The sequence below is a fragment of the Pipistrellus hanaki genome, assembly GCF_964339955.1.
Source record: "Pipistrellus hanaki genome assembly, chromosome: 8".
NCBI classification, from domain to species: Eukaryota; Metazoa; Chordata; class Mammalia; order Chiroptera; family Vespertilionidae; genus Pipistrellus; species Pipistrellus hanaki.
In genome coordinates this window covers 50,836,603-50,860,751 of record NC_140510.1, presented here as the reverse complement: position 1 = coordinate 50,860,751, position 24,149 = coordinate 50,836,603, and the positions used below count along the sequence as shown (strand labels likewise).

Genomic DNA, 24,149 nt, shown 5'->3' with positions numbered 1-24,149 from the left:
GACAACAGAAAAATGAAAAGATCAATAAAATTGATAAGCCTTTAGTCAAAGCTGAGAAAGGGAAAATGAGAGAAGACAAAAATTGGTAGTATTAGGTATGAAAAATTGGGGCATCACTATATATCCTATTAAAAATATTATATAAACCTCATTAAAAATAGAATATGGAAAACTATTAATAACTCTATACAGATAAATTGAACAAGTTAGATGAAATGAACCAATTCTTTTTTTTTTTTTAAAGTATATTTTATTGATTTTTTTTTTTACAGAGAGGAAGGGAGAGAGATAGAGAGCTAGAAATGTCGATGAGAGAGAAACATCGACCAGCTGCCTCCTGCACACCCCCCATCGGGGATGTGCCCACAACCAATGTATAATACATGCCCTTGACCGGAATCGAACCAGGGACCTTTCAGTCCGCAGACCGACGCTCCACCACTGAGCCAAACCGGCTTCGGCAAAATGAACCAATTCTTTAAAACCCACAAATTACCCAAGCTCATCCAATAGCAAGATTAAAAACAAAAATAAATGAATTAACATATGTTTAATTTACCCCTAATACACCCAATATATCTAAAATATATCATTTTACATGTAATCATTATAAAAATGATTGAGATATTTTTAATTTTTGTATTAACTCTTTAAAATGCAGTATGTACTTTATAGCATTTTGCAATTTGAACTGGCCACATTTCAAATAGCTAGTGGCTACCATATTGAACATTAGCAGATTTAAAAAATAAAGAAGACTAAATCTTCAGGAAATAAAAATAGAATTTGTTTATTTATTTATTTTTAGCTCAGAATAAGTCTGCCTATAACCAAGCAAATTTATGTAGGACTTGAAAAGGACAATTATGGATGAAATTTTTTTCAGGAATAAGAAATGAAAGAAACTAAGCCAAAATATTTCTAATAGAAAAATTTTGAAGGCAATTAATATGTTAAGTGGTGTTATTAGACACTGTCTCAGGAGTAGAAATATTTTTCCTAGTGTAATATTTATAAAAAATATGTGTGCAAATATATTTGTGCAAATGTTTGGTATTATTGCAATTAATATTACTTTAAAAAGTAATTTATTTAAAACAAATTAATTACATGAACATTTTTAATAATGAAAAAATACTTTGTATTAATAGAATTTGAAAAGCTGGCAGCAGAAGGTAGTAATTAAATGGTGAGTTGTCTGGTTGTGGATTCTGGAAGTATTATTTCATTAATAACTTTATATGTAATTAATTTGTTGTTCTTTGATCATCCATTCCTCTAATAAATTTGACTGAAGCAAGAGAGTGATGCTAATTGAGAAAGTAGCTTTTGTTAGGATGGGTTAGGGAAAGTGAGCAACTTTCTTTTAAGTAGTGGAGTGTGAGAATTAGTGAAGTGTTTGTTTACTATCAATCTGTATTTTCGTAAAATACAGTTGTGAAGTTTGGAAGGAAGGGGTGCAGTGAGAGGATTTAAATGAGGATAGAAGACCTGACGGTCCTACACAAGTGACCAAGGACAAGAGGAATGTGATGTAGCTTTGAGATCAAGTGGCGGCTGTAGAACTGACCTCATTTATAATGGGTAGAGAGTCTGGGATGCTGACTTCCTGCTCCAGGGTTCTCAAGCTGATGCTGCTTCTAGGCCCAGAACTATAGGCAGTTCAGGACCCCAATGAGAGGGAATCATATGAAAATGAACGCTCTCCACTTGGAACACTCAGAGGAAAGAAGGTAGTTCTCCTGGCTGGCCTGGGAATCCCCTGGGAGCTTGAAAAGAAAACACAGGACTCATATGTTCAGACCCTAAACCAAAGGGTCAGGGGAAGGCTGGGCCATCTGTACATTTTTTAAAGCTCTTTGCAGTAATTGTGATGCACAGTAAGAAATAAGAAGCTCTGGCCCAAACCGAAAGAAACGATTACCATTAAAGAACCACATTAAGCTCTAGCCGGTTTGCTCCGTGATTAGAGTGGCAGCCTGCAGACTGAAGGGGCTCAGTTTGATTCCAGTCAAGGGCAGGCACCTATACTTCAGTCATAGGCTCAATCCCCAGCCCCAATTGGGGCATTTGTGGGAGGCAACCAATCAATGTGTCTCTTTCACATGTTTTTCTCTCTCTGTCTCCCCCCCCTCCCTTCCACTCTCTCTAAAAATCAGTAGGAAAACATATCCTGGGTGAGGATTAACAACAACAAAAAACCACATTAAGAGACTTGAACAAAAGGGCCATCATGGATTTGGGAAAGAAAGGGACATGGGAAGTTAGAGGCAAAAATATTCAGGGATTCATCACAAAGTTTATAGAAAAGAAGATGCCAAGACATCTAAAGGCAGATTCCTCAAACGCCTGCTGCTTAGGAATCTGCCTTTAGATTTGACGGTGAAGAAGTTACTGTTAGTCTCTGAACCTTTCTGATGCTCCCCATATATGCTACTGCCTGGTCCGCTTCTGAGTTGCCCCTGTAGTGCTTAGCCTATCTCTATCTACTCTATCTGTCTCACAGAAAGCCCATATGTGTTTCATTTTCATCTCCTGCATTAGATTGTGAAGGTAGTTCTCATCTGGCTGGCATAAAAATTATGTCTCTATCCCTAGGGCCTAGCACTGTGCTTGGATTATCCTATATAATAAAAGGCTAATATGCAAATAAACCAAACAGCAGAACAACTGGTCACTATAACGCACACTGAACACCAGGGGGCAGACGCTCGATACAGGAGCTGTGCCCTGGTGGTCAGTGTGCTCCCACAGGGGGAGCACCACTCAGCAGAAGCTGGGCTCATGGCTGGTGAGCACTGTGGCGGTGGTGGGAGCCTCTTTCACCTCCGCAGCAGCACTAAGGGCCGCTCAGGGTATGTCCTCCTGCCGGCTTAGGCAGGAGGAAGGGTGGGGAGCAGGCCTAAGCCGGCAGGCAGACATACTCCAAGGGGTCCCGGACTGTGAGAGGGGGCAGGCTAGGCTGAGGGACCCCTCCGTCCCCCAGTGCACGAATGTCGTACACTGGACCTCTAATCTGTTCAATAAATGTCTGTAGAATGAATGAATAAATGAATGAACGAATTACCACTTATATCCATTACTTAATTGTAGGAATCTTTCATGTCTATGTAGTAACAAAATAAACATGCAAAATAAAAATAGGTAAAAAAAAAAAAATGAACTAGCAATGATTTTATGGTATTAGCTTATCTCACTCTTCTTGCTCACAACAGTTCTGAGGGTTTTAAGAAGACTTAATTATTAATGTATAGAACATTTGGGCTCCTAAGAGAACATGGTGGAACTGGTAAATTATTCATACTATTAGTTTTTCTGATTTATGTCATTATTCTTCTTTTAACTGAGCTGGAGGATACGTTGCTGAGTGAATTATTGATGTCCGAGTTTTGGGATGCTGCGTCCCTCTCCTCTGGGAAATGTTCCCTGAGCTTTGGCCCCATCTCTCTCCATTTGTCTCCACTGGGCTTCTCAATCAGCACCTCATTATATAAGCACAGTTGCACACTCTGATACGGTGCTTATTCAAGTGCAGCATATTTAACTCGTTTAGCTGTGGATTCAAAGAAGCTACCTAGAGCCCTGAGAGATAAGACTCCGGGTAGAGCCAGGACAATCCACACTTGCCCCCTGCAGCTCTAATGGGCTCTTAGTCATCAGTTAGTGATGCTTTTATAATTGACTTACTTAATATTTTTTTTCTCTGTACCTACGGTAGTTCTCCTAAGAGTGTAAGCTTCCCTCTGGGCAGAGATTGTGCTGGCACATTTTAAGGTATTACCTGAGTAAATTTTAGTTGTAAGAGTTTTGGAGCCTACATCATGACATATGTATTAACATAATACAATGGACTTTCATTGAGTGATTGCTACATGTCAACCACTTTTTAAAATTTAAATGTGTGAATTTGCTTAATCCTGAAAATAACCATGTCAGGCCAATTTTATGAGAGACAATGCACAGTGGAAGTTGAGCCAGTAAGTTCTGTCTGCCTGGATATGAATCCCAGTGTTGCTGTTTAGGTGTACAGTTCTAGCAAAGGCACTCCTCCCTCTGTCTCCGTTTCTTCACCTGTAAAATGGGATGATAATAAATGGGTAATAATAAAAATAAAATGGGGTGAGAGGATTCAATGAGTTAGAATACTTAAAAAATTTCGAACTGGGTTTCACACAAAGTGCTAAATGATAGTTAGCTGCTATTATCTTTAATCCCCATTTAACAAATGAGGATTAATGCACACACATGTCAGGTGCCAGCAGAGGAACTGGGACCCCAACTCCAGCAGTGTGCCTCTGTGCCATGCCAGTGCTCAGCACACTAAAACGCCCTTCAACTCTTAGCTGTACTGTCACATCCCACTTATTCGTGAGAGTCACAAGAAGGTGAAATCCACTCCTTATCTGATGGAAAGGATCACTCAATGATTTCTGATCAGCATGATAGTCTAGATCTTACAGGATTTCAGGGACCAAGTCATGATAGCTTCAGGGTAACTCTGCTCTCCTAGGCTGGATCCCCTGCCTGCTGTGTTCCTGGTTCCATGCTTGGCACTGGGGAGTGGGAAGACACAAAACAAATGTAAGAGACATTTTTGGCCTTCAGAAATTTATAATGTATAACAACATAGGGGGTAAATGACCCTGGTAGGCCCATGAGGAAATTAAATAACAGTGAAATCACAATAGTAAGCCCTAGATTAGGGGTGTCGAACTCAATCAGAGAAGGGGCCAAAATCTAAAATCCAGCCTAAATCGCTGGCCGAATGGTTTACTGAACAGTCATAAACTGACAATGTCATAAACTGACAGCGGAGTGCAGTGATGACAGCGCGGTGCGGGCCACATTGCAAGGCCTGGCGGGCTGGATTTGGCCCGCGGGCCTTGTGTTTGACATATGTGCCCTAGATGATTAATTACTAAGTAAGTTCCCAGATGAAAGACATTGGTAGTAAAAGTACTAAGGCAAGTTCAGGGGAAAAGATAAATTAGTTACTGGAGTTGTTTCATGGAGAAGGTGGCATTTAAGGTAACCTTGAACTAGAGGCTGTGGGAGTGAGCAGTGTGGGAAGTCTCTGCGGTCAGGAAGAGTGCAAACTCTTCAAGTCAGAAGTCACTGGCTTCATCCTGTGAGCAAATGTTAGTTTAATACTCATATTTATTTATCCTTCTGATTGGTACAAAATTCCCCAGGTGCTTGCTTTTGTCAAGTCTTAGGGAATGTGTCATTTTCTTTGTTGTTCTCCCCCACAATACCCCCATACCCGGAAGCAGAGTAGTGTTCAAATTCTCCGGTAAAACACAATGGCATTCTTGATAGGGCTCCAGGACTCTGTTTTCTCAGTCACATCAAAGGCCACAGACATTGAGGAACCTCTCTGAGAGGTAGTGAAGTCCGCTAGTAAATAAATTCCAGGGTACAGTCAACTCTCTTAAACAATAGAAAGCACCAAGAATAATACAATTCCATGTACCTGTAGACTATTTCTAATGGCATTATTTACTTCATTTCAAAGAGCAGACATGGAAGGGTCATTTAAATGCAAACACCCAAGAAGGAAAATTTAAGAAGATACATTTATAAAAAATAAGTTTTGAGAGCTTTTTGGGTGCATTTAAAATCTGTTTTAAAATACTATCATTTATTAGATCCATATAAAAGATTTGTTTGAAACAATTGTTGTTTTGCAGTAAATTGAGGAAAGAAAAATATCTGATTTTATTTACCTTTAATAATAAAGGACTAAGTTGTATGAGAGGTAAAGGTAATTGCACCATTTCCACAGTGAAAGGATTTTATGGCCCACTAGTAAATGGCTCCGATTAGAAAATTAACCCCCCCAAAATGCTTATTTTTTGTTTTAATCAAAATTGAATCAATGCAATGTCAGAGTTTTTCAAGTTGGTTTTCTTAATTTTGTCATCTTCTATCATTGCTTATGTTAATGACATTCCCTAGCGACAACAGACCATCTGATAGTTTACTAACTTGGTTTTAGCACTGGAACCCCTGAATGTTAGAGTTGACACAAAAAGTCTTCATCAGGTGAGGGCTGTGGTCTAGCTCTCAGTGCGAGGCTATTTCCACTCTCAGGACAGCTGTGAGCCTCAGTCTCCAGCAGCCCATTAGCTGAAGCTTGTATTTCAAACTGGAAGCCAACCAGAAATCTTGTTCTGTTATTTGTGTGCAAGTCAGGATTAGGGGCAGCCCATGCACAAAGGGCAGGGTGATAATACCATCAAACAGGCATGTGCAGTTCAGTTTTCATAGCCAGAACTAGGTCATGGGTGTTTGTTTCTCTTGCATCAGAAAAAGATTTTAAGCCAGAGAGCCATTTTGCTTCCTTAATGTATACCTGAACTAAAGATTAAATGAAATAGGTATGGTTTACACAAGAGAGTATAACCTATGTTGATAGTGAAATAAAGACATAAAATGCCTGAAAAAGGAAGTATGTAATTTCTTAAGTATTCATTATCTTACTAGAGGCATGGTGCATAAAAATTTGTACACTTGGCGGGGGTCCTTCAAGCTGGCCCGCACCCTCTTATAGTCTGGGACCCCTCAGGGGATGTCTACCTGTGAGCTTAGGCCTGTTCCCCAGGTCATCAGGCCTAAGTTGGTAGTCAGACATCCCTCTTGCAGCCTGGGAGCCTTCTGATGATGTCTGACTGATGATGACTTAGGCCTGCTAAGCCACAGTTGGACATCCTTACCACTGCCGAGGATGTGGGAGAGGCTTTCACCACCATCACCACTGTGCTAGTAGCTATTAGCTCTGCTTGTGGCTGAGTGGAGCTCCCCCTGTGGGAGTACACTGACCACCAGGGGGCAGCTCCTATGTTGAATGTCTGCCCCTGGTGGTCAGTACACATCATAGTGACTGATTGTTCCACCATTAGGGTCAATTTGCATATTTACCTTTTTATTATATAGGATATTTTGGTTATCATTACTGATGATGACAGTGCTAACAGTTGCTAACATTTACAGAAGACGGAATAGGGGTCAGGCAGTGTGCTCAGCATTTTACATCTTCTCACTTCATCCTTATAAAGACAGACTCTTAATATGCCCATTTTCTAGATGTGAAAAATGAGACTCAGAGTTTATACAGTTAGTAAGTGGCAGGGTCCACTGCTGCTGTGATTTGGGTGACACTTGGAGTGTGCTCTTGCCCTCATGTGTCCATGACTTTCCCATTCAGGCAGTTTCTAAGACCATAATTCCACCATTGGAGAATCATTCTTTCAAACTATCAATAAATTGTTCTTCATTCAAATACAAATAGTGAAACAGGCATCTTTCCATCTCGCTACATTTTACTTCATGGGACTTGCTTGGGATTCTTTTGGCCCTAAAAGCTTTCTCATCCTTGATTGACACCTAAGCTACATGCTTTTAAAAAGTGTAGAATGGGGGTAGGTAATAATATGAACATTTTTGTAAAAATAAAGCTTTACATTAAAATAAATATTCTCTGATAATGGAGTTAGTATTAGCCAACATTTGGAGAAGGATTTATCACAAATATTAGGGTTTTCTCACATTCCTGAAATCACACTATGTGTTAGCTAATTTGTTCCATCAACATTTATTGCTAACTCTAGCTGCCATCAGGAAACATGGCAGCATTGCATATAAGTGGGCTGTACTGCTGAAATATTTCCATAAAACACCAAATGCAACAACTAGGTTAGAATAATTATGTAGCCTACAGCCTACCTACATATTTACTTTAGAGACTGCTTTCATATACACTGTCTCATTTTTTGCTTAGATAATAAGGACCAGTATGCTATGGACTTTTTTTTTTTTTAATCTTCACCTGAGGATATTTTTATTGATTTCAGAGAGAGGAAAGGAGAGAGAGAAACATTGATGTGAGAAACATTGATTGGCCACCTCCTGCATGTTCCCCAACTGGGGATTGAACATACAACATAGGTATGTGCCCTGACCAGGAATCAAACGCTCAACCTTTTTGGTATATGGGATGACACTCCAACTAATTGAGCCATTTGGTCAGGTCTGGATTCCTCTTTATAGGTAAGAAAATTGAGTCTTAAAGAGTTTTTTTTGGTTTGTTTTTAAGTTTCCTGACTTACTTATAACTGAAAATTCGTACCATCTGACCCACTCCCTCCACCCCCACCTCTGACAACCAATAATAGGTCCTCAGAGAGGTTGGATGTCTTGCTTATAGCTGGTAACTGGCTGATCTGGGACTCCCAATCTGATTAAAATTTAGTTTGTCATGATCTTTCCTCTATGCTGTCTTCTGTGACCTCCTGGCATAAGCTGAGCACTCAAGCCTCATCCTATCAAGCAGGATATACCTGATTCCACAAAAAGTGCTGCCATAGCACAGCCAGCAGTGGGGATGCTCTGGCCCCTGATGGGAGGATGAACTTGAATCCAGTCAATAATTCTGGAGAAAGACCCTTAGGTCCTATGGTGATGGCAGTGCTCTGGCCACAGGAGTACTGTGGCACCTCTTGGGGGATGTCACATAGCTCATATACAGTGCTAAGGACAAAATTTGGTAAAACTGTACTTTTGGATTTTGGCTCTGAAGTTCCTTATGTGATTGAATAGAAGAACAAAATGCATCCTTACTAAAACACGCAAATGAATTCCATGGAATTACTATCTGAATTCTAAGTGATAGTGATAATAAGAAAGTCTTTATTACTAATGATCACAAAATTATTTTCTCTTGTCTTATTTTTTTTACATGATCTTCCTATTACTGTGAATATACTAAGAGCTATATTGATGAATTTGAACTACAGTTTTCAATTTTTTAAGTCAATATTATTATTTAAAAAATACAATAGCACTTTATATTTTTAAAATCATTTTTTTGTGTGTTTTACATAGTCAAGTTGAATACTTCAAAGCTAACGAGGCATATTTTTGTTTGTTTACTTAGAAGTTACAAAAGCAACAAAGTAATTTTGTGCTTACAATTACTTGGATAAATAAAACTCAAGATTAAGATAAAGAAAAAGGTGTTTTGGTATGATTTTTAGAATTCTCATAATCAGAATCTGAGACTGAGTATAATTCATGTACTATTATAAATTATTGCCTGTACATGGAAAAGCAGTGGATCTTCTGTTTTGTCTCATTCACCAGATTTTTATTGAATACACTAGAGGCCCGGTGCATGAAAATTCATGCACTGGAGGAGGGCGTTCCTCAGCCCTGCCTGCTCCCTCTCACAGTCCAGGAGCCCTCAGGGGTGGGAGGCGACCTGCTGATCAGGGGAAGGCGACAACCCCATCACATCTCTGCTGTTGCCAGTGCTGGCAGCACAAGCCTCAGCTGGCCCATGGGAGGCCAAAGGGAGAAGGGTATGGTCTGGCTTTTGGGACCTTATGATTTATGGAAAACTGGATATTTGCTCTTAAGGAATTATTATCAGGGGGAAAAAATCTAATGACACATCTTCTCCAAATATGGACTTTAAAGCACTTGATTTTACTTCTTTTGCTATTACTTTTTTTAGTTAATTCATCTCAAATAACTTAAAAAAATAGATATAATACTGTCCTGAAGGTCTAGCTTATCCAGTTTTAATAGAAAACTGGATAAGCTAGTCCTTGCTCTAGTCACCCACTTAATTTAAAACTTGCTCATTTGCAATTGTATTATGCAGTGAAATGTAACATCCACATTAGAAAGGTGGAAATAAAGCGAGAAAGGAATACGGAGGAAGGAGAAACTGCTTTTTGGCTGCAGTGAATAGAAGGGTGTCATAGAGATGGCGGCTCTGGACTTGGACGTGAGGATAGCAGGTTTGGGATAGGCAAGAAAAGAAAAAAAGAAAAAAGAAAAGAAAAAGAAAGTGCAAAGTATTCTAGTTAAAAAGAGCAGCAAAAACCAAAACAGTTCTGTGGTGTTATGTGGAAGAGAACTAACACAAATAATATAACCTAACTACTATTTTCAAAAGCTTCCAAAATTTTTATTCATTGCTTTCAAGTATCCTAAATTGTCTTTGGTTTAGTAGTAAACCTCAGATTATTCCTATGAATTGGAGACTCTACCTGTATCTCACAGTCTGTGCTGCAGGTAGACTCTGCAGTGTTGGGAAACATATGCAGCCTATATCACATATATCTGCTCTTTTGGAAAATTGCTATTCAGGGGACCATTTAATGCTCCACTGAAGAGAAAATTCATAACTCTTTGTGCTCTGCCTGGCAGTCAAGGTGGTGTAATGTCCATAAAATATGCTATACTTAAAACCAGCGATTTCAAAGCTACACTTAAAAAGACAGAGTGCATTTTTCAAGTATCACAAAATATCTTTTGTTTCCTATTCTTTTGGGGCCCAAAGGGAAAGGAGTGCCTTTTAACATCTCTTTAAATAACCAACTTTATGATGTTTGCCACAGTGTCGTTTTCTCAGATCCAATTCCAAAATACTTTTCTGAGTTTAATAACTAACCAAGTGGGAGAGGAAAACTTAAATTAAGCTGGCCTTGACCGAGTCCTGAGGCAAGCCATTTTTTATGGATGGCTCATCTGAGAAGCTCCATATCTCATTGTCAACATAAAGTCTGCTTACCCTATAAACTGGGCATTCCATTTTGCTCAGCTTAACAACAAGCTTAAAAACAACAACAACACATTATTACTGTTTCTGTCAATTAATCTCAGTGTTTCATTTGATGACTGCCCTGAGGTTTCTTCAATCTGAGAACAATTTTTTTTTTAAAGTCTGAAAATGTCCTTTCCCCCCCAAGGGCTAAGAAATTTATTTATTTTTCTTAGGCTTTGAAAATATATTGAATGGTTTTTTTTTGCACCTCAGACAGTGTCTAATTTTTCTTTGTGATATGTTGTGTAACCCAAATGCCACTTTCTTAGCATTTAAAGATGGCACCGTGGTGAAGGGAGGGCTGTGTTATATTTCAAAGCAGGTTGTGGGGACTGAAGGTCTAAAGGGTTTAGAGAAGACTGGAGAAGTGGGAACCCAGTGTGGTTAACTCTTCAGGGACAGAAAGGGAGCGGGGTGACCACTCTCCTCACACAGAAAGTCATAAATAGGGAGTGGGAGCTCATTTGTAGGATGAGTTTCTCCAGTTTACAATGGAATGATGTGGCTCCATAACAAGGTTAACACTGTGTGTGTGTTTACGTAAAACCATGTGAATAATAATGGTGGTTATCTCTGGCCCCTGAGATATAACCACCATAATTCCAAGGCCATTGGAATTATAGGTAATATTTATTTTAAAAAATTTCCTCCATTTTTAATATGGAATTATGAACTGATATTTTCATAATCATAAAATTAAGAAATTAACTCACTATAGCAATTGCTATGATAGTGAAAGGCATTTTAGAGGGACAAATACCCAAAACCCAAAGAAGATGAGAGTAAGAGAAGGCTTGTTAAAAGAGTTAACCCCTAACTGTCTTAAAAGATGATAAGGAATTATTTAGACCTAGGTGAGGCACAGGAGGGAGTGGGAAGAGTGTAAGGCAAAAAAGAGGGGCATTCTGGGTTGTAGCATAAAAGTTGGGCCGTGTGAGTGTCAGGGAACCACAAGAATTTCAGAAGGCTAGAGAGCAGTGTGTGGGAATGAGCAGAGAAAAGTAAGATTAGAAAGGGAATCAAGCACTGAGTATCTTACTATGCTTGCACTTTGAATTTTATCTTAAAGTCATGGGAAGCCATTGAAAAATTGATGCATTCACTTAGAAAGAAAGAGGTGTGGAACTATGATGCTTACTCTTTCTTCTCCACCCACCTTCCTATGTATTAGATGGAGCCAACCTAATCAGCAGTGTGGCTCATTGTGATAGTCCATTCAAACGTTGGGGTCACTGGCTCTTTGTACCCAGGACCACATCAGAACTTGTGGAAGAAGCTAAGTATAATTTGAAAAGTCACCCAGTTGGTTTTGATATAGTTTCCTCAGCCTCTCCCCTGATACTCACCTGTTAAGTGGGAAGAAAGGAGCAAAGACAATTGTCTCCTGGAACACCTAGGCATTTAAAAATAGGCAGAGAAAGCCCAGCTGTAAAAGAGAGCCAAAGCACAGAAGGAAAAGCAGTGTGCTAAAAGAAAATGAAAGGGAAAACATTTAAGGAGCACATAACAGTATTGATCACAAAGAAGTGATTAAATGAGGATTGTTGGCCTTGACAAATATGAGCTCATTGTGACGAATACAAGAATGTGTATTTTAGTAAGATGGAGGGGATGGAAGCCATGCAGGTATGAGAAGTGGATGAGTATTGTGAAAGAAAGGAAAACAACACAATCATAACTAGCTGTATCCCTTCTCAATTTTTTACATCTATTAACACAATTGGTACCATTTAAGAGATGATTGATAAATTCTTGCAGAATGAAGGAGAGCATGGATGAATGACTACCTTCTTGAATAACCTCAGATTCCATTAGGTGTTACCTTCTCTGAACCAACAGGGCCATTGAGATTATTATTGCATTTGAACAAATTACAGTTTGGTTTTAGCTTCACTGGAGGCAGAAAGCACACTTTTCATTTAGTGAAATACTTTCTAAAGATGCCTGTTGATTGAGGATGTTATAAATATCTAGTGATAATAAAATTTTTAATTGTAAAGCGCTATACAAATACTACTTGTATTGAAATATGATGACTGCAATGATAAATAAGAATGCCAAAAGGAGATTTCTCCTCTTTTAGATGTGTTTTAAGATACTAATTCATCTTTTGGCCTAATAATTTTCTTATAGTTTTTATGCTGGAAGAGCTTCTTCCCTCCCCCACATGTGTCAAACACAAGGCCCGCGGGCCAAATCCAGCCCGCCAGGCCTTGCAATGTGGCCCGCACCGCGCTGTCATCACTGCACTCCGCTGTCAGTTTATGACATTGTCAGTTTATGACTGTTCAGTAAACCATTCGGCCCGCGATTTAGGCTGGATTTTAGATTTTGGCCCCTTCTCTGATTGAGTTCGACACCCCTACGACAGTAACTCCATCTATAGCTGACTGCATCTGGGACAGTCAATTGGAAGAGAGGGAGTGAAGCGCCAGGCTCACTTCAACTGTTCAAAATCATATCCTCCAACTCACTGCTTTTAATTTTTATAGTATGTAAATCTCATGCACTTTCGAAGGAACTCTTCAGGACTGTTAAATAAGATGAGAGATAGAAGACGTGTAAGGTGTCATCAGGAGTGTTTCACAATTAGAAAGCTGGCATGTGTTGCAATCTGGCGAATGAGGAGGTAAATTTTGGTCCAGTCCAAGAAAACTTTTTCTAATAACTATGGGAAGGTTTGTCCCAAAAGAAATGGAGTGCTGCTTCTCCAGGATGGTGCTGTGCTGTGATTTGGTAGAGAGGCTTCCTGAAGAGGATGTCAGATGGAAACAATTGGCCTTTCAACTCCTCTGACAGCCTGCGAAATAAAACTAAATGATTTTCAACAGAAAGGGAAAGAAACTTCTTAGACCTCTTCCATATGTTTGCCCACAAACATTTATTGAGCCCCTACTATGTGCAGTGCAGTCCGTGTTTCTCAGTAGGGTTGCTGATTGGTGGGACAATCCTTCATCAACCCCCTCCCCCACAAACCACACAAACACATCGTCACAACTAAAACTGCCTCAACATGTTTTCAAACACTTGTTTGGGGGCTTTTATTGTTGAAAACCAGTGATATGTGTTGGAGTCATAAATCTGAGCAAGACAGAACTTAATGTTTTTGTGTTTTGTTTACAGACTTGAAATCATTATTTTGAGTGTGCATGGGGTCTTATGCTCTCTAGCCCTCCCTATTAGTACGTGACTTGCATATGTGTGTCAGGCTGTCTAAAGGATGATATCCTGTTACTTGTGGTGGTGATGGGGAGAAAGAGCTAATCTCATTGGAGGCTCAGCAATGGGCAATAAAATAGAACAGTATTTCTTCAGTGCAGGCAGCATATGTATGACATTAGATTCAGAAGGGAAGGCCTGACCAATAGGGTGACATGATACATGGCCCACCATAGGAAATTGAACACTTAAAGAACTAAAAGCCTTCCAAACACCTTTACCAAAGCTGAAGACATATCACAGAGACCCACGTGTTATATATCAAACACCCAGATGTATTTTGGCTTTGGGTTCAGATCATGCTCCATTTCAGGAATCTCACAGAAATACACTTCAATGGTCATTATGCTGACATTTTAGATTGGCTGAAAAATATTCCTGCTCTATGAACTGTGCGTAGTTCACTCTGTTTGAATCCCTCTCTCCTCCAGTATGTCAGATGGTGTTTGATAGGCCCTTGGGAACATTGAACTGCACTTGGACTCTGGTCCCAGCACCCAAGCGTAATGTAAATTCCAAGAGAAGCTAGAGCTGTTTTCTGCCAATCCTAAACCAAAATGTCTGCTGGCTTTCTTGAAGAAAATCTCCAAGAAAGTGCAACTTGTACCAAATTAAACGCAGAGGGTTCTGCAATCATGTTCTGGCCTTGGAATTCCAGAGAATAGAACATTTTGCAGTTCATATTGGAGGTCATGGGAAATATTGGAAGCCAGTATTATAGTCCTCCAAGCTGCTTGCCCCCAAAACCTCTGCATCACTAATTTATAAAGTGTCACTTATGTGGGAAAAGAACAGTATTAAGAAGAACTAAGTCATATGTGTTTAAGAGGGCTGAAAGAATTCCATGTAAAAAACATTTCCAGAAACAACCTTATTAGCCATGGAAATAGCCAACTTCATATTTATTTTATCACCTTCATGTCAAATCTGAAAAAAAATCACTAAAAGGTTAAATGTCTACTTGCTTTTTGCTCTAGAATGAATTCATTGCCTATTATTTCTTATTTTCCTCTGCATCTCCAGCATGGAATTATCCAGTTCTCCTAATTTTATTTTTTACTACAGTCTTTGTCATACAAATGACATATCTTAAAATTAGACTCCTAATATAGTCTTTTTCTTCTCCTTACATATTCTTGGGCTATTATATGTGGAAACTGAGGCTAAGTTATTCCATCGACAAAAAGTATGAGATAAAACACATGCACAATACAAAATTAATCCGCCCTTAAGGTAATCTAAAGCTTGTCACAGAGGAAGGAAATGCCTCAATATCATGCTCTCAAATAGCTGTATTAGAAAGAAAATGCATGTGGCTGGTGTAGCTCAGTGGTTGAACAAGGAGGCCACGGTTCAATTCCTGGTCAGGGCACATGCCCAGGTTGAGGGCTTAATCCCTAGTGGGGTGTACAGGAGGCAGCCAATCAATGATTCTCTCTCATCATTTTTGTTTCTCTCCCCACCCCCCCTCTGAAATCAATAAAAATATAATATTAAAAAAAAAAACCCAGAAAGTATGTGCATTTGGTCTATCTCTCTTGGTAATTTAGACAATCATTAGTTTGTTTTAGCCTAAAAACCAAAGGGAACAGAGATGACACATATTCAGTGGATGTCTCTGAAGAACTCATTTGCATGTCCAATACAATCTGCCTGAGACTTTTTTGAGTTAGCTATGAAATTGTCAGGCTCAGGTCTATATACTTTGCTTTGTTGCATTATGAATTATTTTCCTTCTGTATTAAAGCACGTACATAAATGTCTAACAAATGATTTTACATTTATCAATCTACCTGGCAATCGTAGGGTAACAAATAATTCCCCAACAGCAGTGGCTCATAGTTACCAATTTTATTTCTTACATTACATGTTTGCTTCATGCTAATTAAATTCAGTTTTTTATATCTTCATAATAGGATCCTCACTGGTTCTTAAAACTTCTGCTCAGAAGTAGCACACAAAACTCTTTACATTTCATTAGTGTAAGCAAGTCACATGGACAAGTCTGATGTTAGAAGGCATAAGAGTATAATCCTTTTACAGAAAGAAACAGCAAATAGCTGGGAATAATAATACAGTTGAAGTTTTTATGTTTTAGGATATAATTTGAAAGTATAAGGAAGGAAAATAAAAACTGTTCTAGAATTTCAATTGGAAATAACTCTGGTCCACTATTTCAGTATAGCAATGGCATGTTTTTCTTTTTGTTTTTCTGAATATTGCCTCCAATGATAAAAATAATATCTTTTCATAAAAATGCAAAACATATAGGAAGATATAAATAAAAAAATGAAATTCATTTGAAAAAGCCTAGGTAAAAACCAGCAGGTAGTCTATCTTAGTAAATGTTTCACGTGAGCTGGAGAAGAATGTATGTTTCTCTGTTGTTGGACATAGTAGTCTCTAGATGTCAGTTATACTCAATTGACTGGGAATGTTATTTATATCTATATCCTTAATAATTTTCTGCTTACTGGATATTTCTATTATTGATGGAGATGTTGAAGTCTCTAATTATAATGATAAATTTGTCTATTTCTCCTTACAGTTATGTCAGTTTTTACTTACACATTTTAATGCTCTGTTGTTAAGCACCAACATGTTTAAAACTGTCATGTGACCTTCTGGTTTATGAGTTGACGCTCAACCACTGAGCAACACAGGCTGGGGAGCTTTTTTTTTTTTTTTAAATATGAGATTAACACAATATTCTGTGCCCCTGGGAATGTAGATGTGGTGCACCTTTGATAAATTGCTAATGTTAGAACAATAGAAATGAATGCCTTCAGCCTTGCATGCTCCCTGGTTTACCATAATCTCCACTGCTCCATCCTGCCTGCTTGATCTGCCTGCCTGCATAGAATTGTTTATAAATTTTCTTTTAGACCTTCCTAGACCACATACAGTTTCAAATATCCAAGTGTTTAAAATGTGATGCTGTATTTTTACATTGACTGGCCCTCTGCCTTATACCTTGTTTTTTTCCTTGGACTCAGGCTCTGGAAGATCAGGTGTGGGAACTCCTGCAGGAAGCGGACAAGACAGCTGAAGAGAACAAGGACCAGAGTCAGGTGTATGACGCCATGGCCAGCAGCCTGGGCGAAGCGTGGGCAGCCCTGGTCTCCATGCTTGAAAGAAGAAGGGCGCTCCTCAGGTTGACCTCTGAGTTCTTTGAAAGTGCCTTGGAGGTTTGTATTCTTTTTTAAAAGTCTTCCTTCTCTCTTTTTTAACTTTATTGATTTTTTTTTTTTTTTTACAGAGAGGAAGAGAGAGGGACAGAAAGTTAGAAACATGGATGAGAATCATCGATCAGCTGCCTCTTGCACACCCCCTACTGGGGATGTGTCCACAACCAAGGTACATGCCCTTGACTGGAATAGAACCTGGGACCTTTCAGTCCACAGGCCGACGCTCTATCCATTGAGCCAAACCAGTTTCGGCTAAAAGTCTTCCTTCTCTACAACAGAGCAAATGAATAGCACTCCTGAAAATAGTTTATTTCTGCAAATAGACATTGCAAAAAATGGCAGAATAGCCAAGATATTATAAATATATATGTATGTGTATATAACATTTAATAACATTTAATTTATATTTAATGTATATATTTAATGTATATAATATTTAATGTATATAACATTTAATTTTTTTGTTTTCAGAAGACAAATATTAATTTTTAAATGTAGGCCTTCAAATGTTTAAAAACTAAGTATAGTTCATTAAAATTAAGTAAAATATTAAGTGAAAATGGGAACTCTTACTTATAAGCCATTATATTTCCCTGTATAGAAAACACTAACATAATTACTAAATCAAACAATTTCCCCTGATTATAGGATTAATAGGAAATGGTGGTGGAAAGTGTTCTTATTGACTAAAAGTTGTTGATTAAAAGTTCTGCTGCTTATGCAAAGGGAATTGCAGAATAGTCTACAGAAGGTCTGACTTGTAAGCATAGCATTTCATAAAGTACTTTTTAAAGGCATATCTTTGAGTTCCTATAGCTTGAACTCATTAAAACGTAAGGGAAGAAAAAAAGTCCTGGGCCTAAGAAGGTCATTTCCTCCTAAGATTTTTTTCTTATATTCTGCAGGGTTTTTTTTTTTTGTTTTTTTTTGAGATTCCTAATTTCAAAATGTGAGGCTCAAAGAATAACATCAAAAGACATGTTATGTTTGGTATGAGACAGTTATTGCTAATTTCACTTTTAACTTCTCGGTCAAGTGGCAGTACATTCATTTTGATGTGAGAGCTCTGCTTCATTAAGATAAAGCATGAGCTTTGAAAAATATGACATTTCCAAACTGGAAATTCAGGGCTTAAATTCAAAATAATGAAGAGGAGAAGATTAGTAATAGAACATAAAAATTGGGGTAGACAATCTCATGCAGCACGAACTCCATTAAAAGTTAAAGAAGGAACAAAAAACTTCTAACTCTCAAAGTTTGTTTTCCACAATTTGCACTCAGAAGCCCAACTCACAGTTCATTTTACAGATCATCTTGGGGAAAAGTCCTATGCACAGTTTTCTTTTCTGAAAATAAATAACCAGATGAAATATACTCACAGAGGTCAAATTATAGATACATTTGATTTATTCCATCGAAGTAAGTGGGGTAACGGTATCAACTGCCCTTTATATTCAGCTCATTTGAGCACAGAAATTATTTTTTTTAGAATACTAGGCTAAATATTTATTTCTCACTTTGTAGTAGCACTTATGCTTCCTGATTTTCTCTATGATGAGAAATGACTCTTATGTACTACATAAAATAAAAAGAAGTACTAAGTTGATTAGTAATGTAATTCAACCAGAAACTCTGATTCCTAGTGAAATGGCTAATTGTTTCTTACAATTTTTGCTTCCAATTTTGTGGACAACTTCATACTTAGCTTAAGGCAAACTACTACATCATCTTCCCTGCTCCTTGTGAATGCCAAGGCAATTTTCATTAGTGATTTAAAAAAAGAGTGGCATTAAGAATAGAGTGTTCAAAAAACTTCCCCCATCACCATTTCTATTCTGTACAAGCCACAGAAGGAGAAAAGGGAAGAAAATAAAAATATTCATAAGATAACAATAGTATTTTAGATAAGTTTTTTTTTTTTTAGAAAAATTGTTTATTTTTAAAATTTAACATAACAAGCTCTGAAATATAGTGATTCCATAAAACTTTTTGTAATGTACTACAGGGAAAAAAGAACAACAAATTACCTATAAGGTTTTCATTTTTTAATTTTTCTTTGAAGTTTCTGCTCAAAGAATGCCTTTAAAATCAGTTATTAGAAATAAAATGCATTAGAGATGTAAATGATATGCGGGTGGGATTCCCTTATTGAACTATGTGCATTAAAGAGTTCTTTAGACTACAAATGATTTCTTATTGCATGGTTGATAATCATCAAAGGACAGTTTCTGGCTCATAGACTTAACCATCAGAAAGGTTTTCTTCAGTTTAGAAACATTGTCCCTCAGTGACAAAGGCAGGTGTCCATCGGGTTCTGACAGGGTGGTGGAGGCCTTCCCTGTATTTCCAAAGGAGACATGCTCATTAGTCTCTCATCATTCCATGCCATTTATAATTGGGTCTTATGTGGTTATCATAATGATCATAACACAGATTTTTAAAAAAATACACTTTTATTGATTTCAGAGAGGAAGGGAGAGGGAGAGGAAGATAGAAATATCAATGATGAGAGAGCATGATTGATTGGCTGCCTCCTGCATGCCCCACAGTAGGAATCTTGCTTGCAACCCAGGCATATGCCCTGATCAGGAATCAAACCAGGACTTCCTGGGTACATGGGTCAATGCTCAACCACTGAGCCATGCTGGCCAGGCATAACATAAAATTTTTTTATTATATATATTTTATTGATTTTTTACAGAGAGGAAAGGAGAGGCATAGAGAATTAGAAACATAGATGAGAGAGAAACATCGATCAGCTGCCTACTGCACACCTCCCACTGGGGATGTGCCTGCAAGCCAGGTACATGCCCTTGACCCCAATTGAACCTGGGACCCTTCAGTTCACAGGCTGACACTCTATCCACAGAGCCAAACCAGTTAAGGCATAACACAAATCTTGTTAATCAAATAGTTGTATAAAAATATTGAATTATCACTACATTTAAAATGACAGTTTGGAAAAATTTTGAAAAGGAACATCAGCACTGTGATAGGCTTTTGTCTTTCAACATGATACTTTGCCTTAATGAGTTTATTCCTACACTTGGCCCACAGATGAACATGTTGATTAAATGCTCTAATAAAGTATAATAATTACCTTTGAATCTTAGTGTTAAAACAAACTAGCTCTTTGTCTGCCTCTATGAAATACTATAATAGCATAACCAAGGATGTTTTGCCCTTTTCTAAAGCTTGTTTCTAAGATGAGTCTCCTGAGGATTTTCCCCCCCATTTTTTATTAAGGTATTATATGTGTAAATATCTTACCATTGCTCCCCCCCCCCACTCCCATACCTGCCCTCACCCCCCAGTTTTGCGTGCATTGGTTATGCTCATATACATGCATACAAGTCCTTCCATTGATCTCTTATCTCCCCCACATCTCCCTAACTCTCCTGAGGATTTTAACATTACTTCAAGCATCTGCCCTTTCTATTTCTTCCATGGAGAAACACAGAAGAAGAGATCAGTCATATTCCTCACTATTTAGGGTGTCAAATTGCTATTCTTTATTTTTTGAAACGGAGGAGAAAATTTTCATTATTGCTGCATCAAATCTTATTTTATTATATAAATTATACATACAATTATTTATACCAAATGCGAACAAAAGTACAAATTATAGATGTAAACCTTTACGTTCCTTAACCCATACCCAATCCCATTTCTTCTCATAAATGTAACCCTTCGGTATATATATTCTTTGGCTTTGTATAAAACAGGGTTAGACATTGCTTCTTGGCCTTTTGGCTGAGATCAAATTTAGAAAAAAGGTTAAACTATGTATTATTTTGAAACTTGCTTTTTTCAGTTCTAGTTCTAATTATAGAGGGGAAAAACTGTTTTTCAACCTTCCCTCTAAATAATATCTGAAGTTAAATTTACTTATAATTATGTCACCACTGGTTAGCCACACTTCTGTTGGTTTCTCCGAGCAAACTTTGTGGTAATTCATGTCTTATAATATTAAAAGTGGCTATATTCATGACATAGGACACAAAACTTTAGTTGAAAATTTTAACATACATCTGAATAGTAAACAAGTTGACTTATTTCGGAATACATGACATATTTCCAGGTATGAAAGGAATGCAAAAGAATGAGAAGAAAGTTCTTGCCTTGGTATGTTGTAAGTTGACTACATGTAAATGCATACGCTCACACAAGCACCCTAAGCCAGCACATGCTCCACAAACACACAAACACACAAGCACACATAGAGTCATCCAGGCATTAATTCACATCATTAAAGTAGCATATTGAATTTTGGCTTTTCAAATGCCTTTCCCCTGTGCTTCTATTGCAGTTTGCTATTAAAATAGACCAAGCTGAAGAGTTCCTCCAGAACACTCAGGAGTTCGAGACTGCCGAGTCCTTAAGGTCACTTCTTCAGCTTCATGAACATCACACCAAAGGCAAGTAATGTGTTTGTTCCTCCCATGAGCTTTAAAAATAGAGATGTTAATGTGAGAATGCTCATGTAGGAGAGTATATACAATATATATCCTATATATTAATAGACTAATATGCAAATTGACTGAATGGCAGAACAACCAGTCACTATGAGATGCACTGACCACCAGGGGACAGACACTCAACACAGGGGCTGCCCCCTGGTGGTCAGTGTACTCCCACAGAGGGAGCACCAATCAGCCAGAAGCCAGGCTCATGTTTGGTGAGTATAGCAGCAGTGGCAGGAACCTCCCCAGCCTTCGTGGCAGCACTAAGGATGTCCAACTGACAGCTTAGGCCCACTCCCTTGAGGGCTCCCAGACTGCAAGAGGGCACAGGTCTGGATGAGGGATTCCCTCCCCTCCAGTGCATGAATTTCATACACCGGGTCTCTAGTCCCATCTAATAAAGAGGGAATATGCTAATTGACCTTCATTCCATCACAAAGATGTCAGTGCCCATAGCCAATAAAGAGGGAATATGCTAATTGACTCTCCACCCTCAAAGATGGTGGCGCACACAACCAATAAGGAGGGAATATGCTAATTGACTGCCACACCTCAAATATGGTGGCACCCACAGCTAGAAGATGTTGGCACCCAGTTTCTCAGCCCTACTGGGGCAGCAGGTGTGGCATGGCTGGCTTGTCCTGCACACCTGCCTCCGAAGTCCCCCAGTCCCTTCAGCCCCCCAGCTGCCCAGGGCCAGCCTGAGGTGCAGGCAAGCCTCAGATGGCATCTGCCCAGATGCCCAGGGCCAGCCTGAGGTACAGGTAACCAGAGCCGGCTGAGGCTTGTGCAGCCAGCAGTGGCAGCAGCAGAGGTGTGATGGGACATCACCTTCCCCTGATCGCCAGGTCGCCTCCTGCCCCTGAGGGCTCCTAGACTGTGAGAGGGGGCAGCCAGGCTGAGGGACACGCCTTCCAGTGCATGAATTTTCATGCATGTGGCCTCTAGTATATATTTACTTAAATATATATTTATTGATTTCAGAAAGGAAAGGAGAGGAAAAGAAAGATTAGAAACATCAATATTGAAAGAGAATAATTGATTGGCTGCCTCCTGCACACTCCCTATAGGGGATTGAGCCTGCAACCCAGGCATGTGTCTTGACTGGGAATGGAATCGTGACTACCTGGTTCATAGGTTGATACTCAACCACTGAGCAACACTGGCTGGACAGGACAATATATTTTTAATTTATCTGTATATGTATACTTCAGCTTATTCCAAGAAAGGTTAAAGAAAGCTGTTCTCTTGGCCATCTTCTGCAAGAAAGAAGTAATTGTAAATGGTTCTAAGGAGGTGGTAGAGGGCCAGCCTCTGAAAGATCCTGCTAACCCTTGGAGTTCTCAGTCTTTTGGATGTGATTCCTGAGGACAGGGGCTTCTCTACTTTTGTATATATTTGAAAATGCTCATTGGATGAGTTTAAGAAACACCACGTCACAGAGGAATATTTGGAATATTTAAAAAGGTATTAGGAAGAAACATCACCCATGATCTCAATGCTAGAACTGTGACCTTGTTACTTATTAGAAAATACTCATTTAGAAAGATGAGTATAAAGCTAAAATTCACTTAACTTGTGTACATTCCACTCTTATCTATCTTGAATTTGCTATTTATACTTAATAATTATGGCAAATATACTTTAACGTTACTTTTTTAGCATGACAATCAAAACAAACAATTGAAATTTATTAAGTATCTAATAACCTCACATTACAAGGTATTATGTCAGAAAATAAGATTTTGTAAATGCAAAAAAATACAATCTTTAAAATAAATGCACTATAGAGATTTTGTATTTCCTGAAGGTCATGGTACATCTAAAGAGTGTAGCCTGAGAAAAAAATGCAGCACTTTGTATGATCAACTGAAGGAATAAATAGCCAGAAAAACAAACAGTATAAAAGTAAAATGTCAGAAACTGACAGAGGAAGAATTGAAGGAACTGACAGAGGGAACAATTTACCCACTTTAATGATCATCTTGGTAGCAGTAACAGTCCGGTTTTAGCCTGGGTACATTTTACAAGTTAATTTGGGCCCAAGAGGCTGTATTCCCAGTGATACTGTGGTAGTGGTTATACTATTTTGACAGGAGCTGAAACAGAGACCAGAAAAAGATTGCAAATGGAATTTTGGCTAATTATATTTATTTTGTAGGGACCAGAGCAGGTTGGCTTATTCCACTCTCAGTTTGCAAGCACCTACAGTCCTGCTTTCCTTTCTCATTTGAAAAGTCTAGTGTGTAAGAGCTAGTTATGGAAAGAAAGAAAAGAAATAGCCTATGGAAACCCTGCCATCTGCCCATGCTTTGTGTGTGTGTGTGTGTGTGTGTGTGTGTGTGTGTGTAATATATATTGCATTATCATTAATCATACTGGTTATTATGTTCAGGTTAAACAAATTAAAACCCTCTGTTCAATGGGCACAGCCTCTATAACCTGTCTTCATCTTGTTTCTGCAGTGTTTCTTTTCCTTCCACAGAAGAACCTGTTCTGGCAGGTTAGGGGCCCAGTGTATTAATTCATGCACCTTGAAAGGGACTGTGGGCCATGAGAGAAAGAGAGAGAGAGGATTTTACTGGCTTCTGTTCCTCTTGTCTTGTTCACACCCACTTCTATTTCCTTTAATTTTAATGTTCTCTCTAATTTTTTCTATTCTATTTG

The 24,149-nt window shown here is 38.5% G+C and overlaps 1 protein-coding gene across 4 annotated transcripts in view; it reads left to right on the top strand.

Annotated features, from left to right (window-relative positions):
- The window catches only part of CCDC141 (coiled-coil domain containing 141), a 165,203-nt gene that overhangs the window by 17,777 nt on the left and 123,277 nt on the right, over nucleotides 1-24,149 (top strand). For all 4 annotated transcript variants that reach the window (XM_084892560.1, XM_084892563.1, XM_084892562.1 and 1 more), the window contains 2 exons: nucleotides 16,828-17,019; nucleotides 21,329-21,437. In XM_084892560.1, coding sequence (XP_084748686.1) covers nucleotides 16,828-17,019; nucleotides 21,329-21,437 — 301 coding nt within the window. The remainder of the gene's footprint in view (nucleotides 1-16,827; nucleotides 17,020-21,328; nucleotides 21,438-24,149) is intronic.